The 2,805-nt window shown below is 35.5% G+C and overlaps 1 protein-coding gene across 1 annotated transcript in view; it reads right to left on the minus strand.

Annotated features, from left to right (window-relative positions):
• Positions 1–978: 978 nt before the first annotated feature.
• actn3b (actinin alpha 3b) overlaps positions 979–2,805 on the minus strand; it is a 38,995-nt gene continuing 37,168 nt past the window's right edge. The window contains exon 21 of the mRNA XM_016562577.1: positions 979–1,978. Coding sequence (XP_016418063.1) covers positions 1,820–1,978 — 159 coding nt within the window. The 3' untranslated portion in view covers positions 979–1,819. The remainder of the gene's footprint in view (positions 1,979–2,805) is intronic.

Consider the following 2,805-nt stretch of genomic DNA (forward strand, 5'->3'; position numbering starts at 1 on the left):
AACCATGGTTTTACTACAAATAAAACCAAAAAACAGGGTTACTTAAACCATGGGAACCACAAATTAACCATGGTTTTGCTACACTAACCATAGTTTAACCATGTATTTGTAGTAAAACTGTGGTTATACAAATGGTAATCAATACGCCAAAAAACCATGGTTACTACACTTTTACTGTAGTAAAACCGTGTTAATTTTCATAAGGGCAGAACCTTCTGCCTCCTTCCAAAACTTCCAGAACATTCATAAACTTATTCTCTTTAAAAGAACCAGATACCTCGATCTCTTTACGACACTACTCTCAAAGGAATAGTTCCCCTAAAATAAAAATTGTCATCGTTTACTCGCGTTCAAAAGTCTTAATAATCGTTCTACGAGGAAGTTCCCGCCACAACTATAACGATAACTTTTTCAGAACGATGGGTTTTTTTTTTTCCCCAACTGAACGATTTAAACATTGACAGCCAATCAGAATCCACCCAGCGAAACCGCGCGAGCTTTTAAAGCGGCAGAAGACATAGCGGAAGCGCGCGCTTATAATAAACAGACCGTTATTGTCCGTTGATGTGGACGCGTATATAGTTATCGTTATTGGTGTGAACAGGCCTTAGACTCATATTAGGGTCTGTTTTTCACAATATCTTAAAAACACCCAGGAGTCGTATAGACTTCTTGACAGACCCTGGTCATCTTCTGATCTAGACATGCAGAATATCATTGGTTTGAAACGACATGAGGGTGAGTAAATGATGACAGAACTTTATTTTTTGAGTGAACCGTCCCTTTAAATTCCAGGTGTGCGAACATAACAAAACTCTTACAACACTGTCTTGTATGTAACTGGTCTTTACAGTCGGTTTTAAGGCAAACCTGGTTTTCCTCGTTCAGCTCTTTGGCTAGCAGAAACCTTTCCGGTCAGTACAACACATACACTCTGCCATTACATCTTTGAATTCATTTACTGGCTTTGGTTGATCATTTTGGCACAGACTCTCCAAATAAAATGAAAACAAATAATGAATTTGCCTCTGAACAGTGAAGACATACATCATAAGCGATATTAAGGGGTAAACATGACAACACAACATACAGATACACAAATTCTGTGTAAAGACTATTTAGTTGTTCTCACAGTTTCATATTAAGAAGACAATGGACAGCAGTAGTGCTTTTTGGGGTCTTAAAATAAAGGACTGAACAAAGAGGGGGGGCTCTCGCATATTAATGTCTGTAGAATAAACGCAGCATGCATCTTCACAAGCACTCTTTAGCATCAACAAACACAATTTTTTATATATATTTTATCATGTTGGAAGGTTTTATTTGGCACAGAGAGGGAAAATTGCCCTTAGCGTGCTAAAGTCAACATGAAACTGTGTTTATAACCCATTTTACTTTTACATTGTGACTGCAGCTATTTGACTTATTTCTGGCCTAGATGACATCATCTGAAAACGAAAGTTGTTTCAGAGGCGGAGCAAGTTATTATATTTCAATGAAAGAGCATAAAGATATTCTTTGGCGTAACATGCACTGGTGAATCGTTGACAAAACAACATGTATTAGGAACATAAATAGGGTTGATTTAATTCCATGTTGACTTCAGACTCATCATATGAGATGCATATTAGGAGGGTTTGACAGTTACTCGTCCTTTACAGAGTGGATGTAAAACAAATATGAAGTTAAAGCTAGCAGACAGAAAAACAGAGAGGGGAAACGAGGGATATTGCTAACTCCCTCGCAAATCGAAAGCTACATTTGGGGGCTTGGAGAAAATGAGAGGAAAGAAAGAGAACAAGAAAGACATTCAGAGCGTTTATAAATCGCTCTCTCCGTAAAGGGCACTGGAGAAGGAGATGTAATCCAGGGCTCCAGGGGACGCATCGGGGCCGGCGTACTTGGTCATGCGGCAGATGCAGTACTCGGCCTGCTCGGGTGGGAGTTCACGACGAAGCTCCTCCACAGTGATATAGGACTGAAAGACAAGAAGAGACACTTTTACACCAACTCTCACTGTTTTGTTTTGTTCAGTACTAAAATTGGTACTAAAAACATGTACAAATAAACATTGGGAATAATTAAAGTGTTCAGACACTATGGCAAGTCATTTTAACATTTAATCTTTAAAACATACTATTTTCATGTTACTTGTGCATATTTTTTTTAGCTGCTAGTATCTATTCCATTAGGCAATAGTACTTATTCATTAACTACTAGTGCTTATTCTTTAGGTACTTTTTTTGTTTGTTTGTTTGTTAGATACTGGTATTCATTCATTTGATACTAGTACCTATTAAATAGACACTAGTACTTATTTGTTAGATACTAGTGCTTATTAGATACTAGAACTTATTCATTAGATACTAGTACCTATTTCAGTAGTGATTAGTAACTATTCTGTTGTTACTAGTAACACTTAAAATGTTTGCCATTGATTTCTATGGGGATTAGTCATTCAGATATCAACTGTTCAGTTTGACTAGTATCTATTCCATTTGTGACTAGTACACGTCTAATATATTAGTATCTATTTATTAGGCACTAGTACTTATGTTTTAGATACAAGTACCTATTATTAGATACTAGTACTTATTTATTAGATACTTGTACCTATTAAATAGATAATGCTACTTATTATTAAATACTAGTACTTAATGATTAGCTACTAGTACTTATTCCAGATGCTACTGGTAAGATTTTTATTTTTATTTTACTAAGTACTAGTATCTAATGAAAAGTAATAGTATTTAATAAATAAGTACATGTATCTGATGAATGCTTACTATTAATATATATATATAT

Source organism: Sinocyclocheilus rhinocerous, unplaced genomic scaffold (genome assembly GCF_001515625.1).
Source record: "Sinocyclocheilus rhinocerous isolate Xijiao unplaced genomic scaffold, SAMN03320098_v1.1 scaffold1183, whole genome shotgun sequence".
NCBI classification, from domain to species: Eukaryota; Metazoa; Chordata; class Actinopteri; order Cypriniformes; family Cyprinidae; genus Sinocyclocheilus; species Sinocyclocheilus rhinocerous.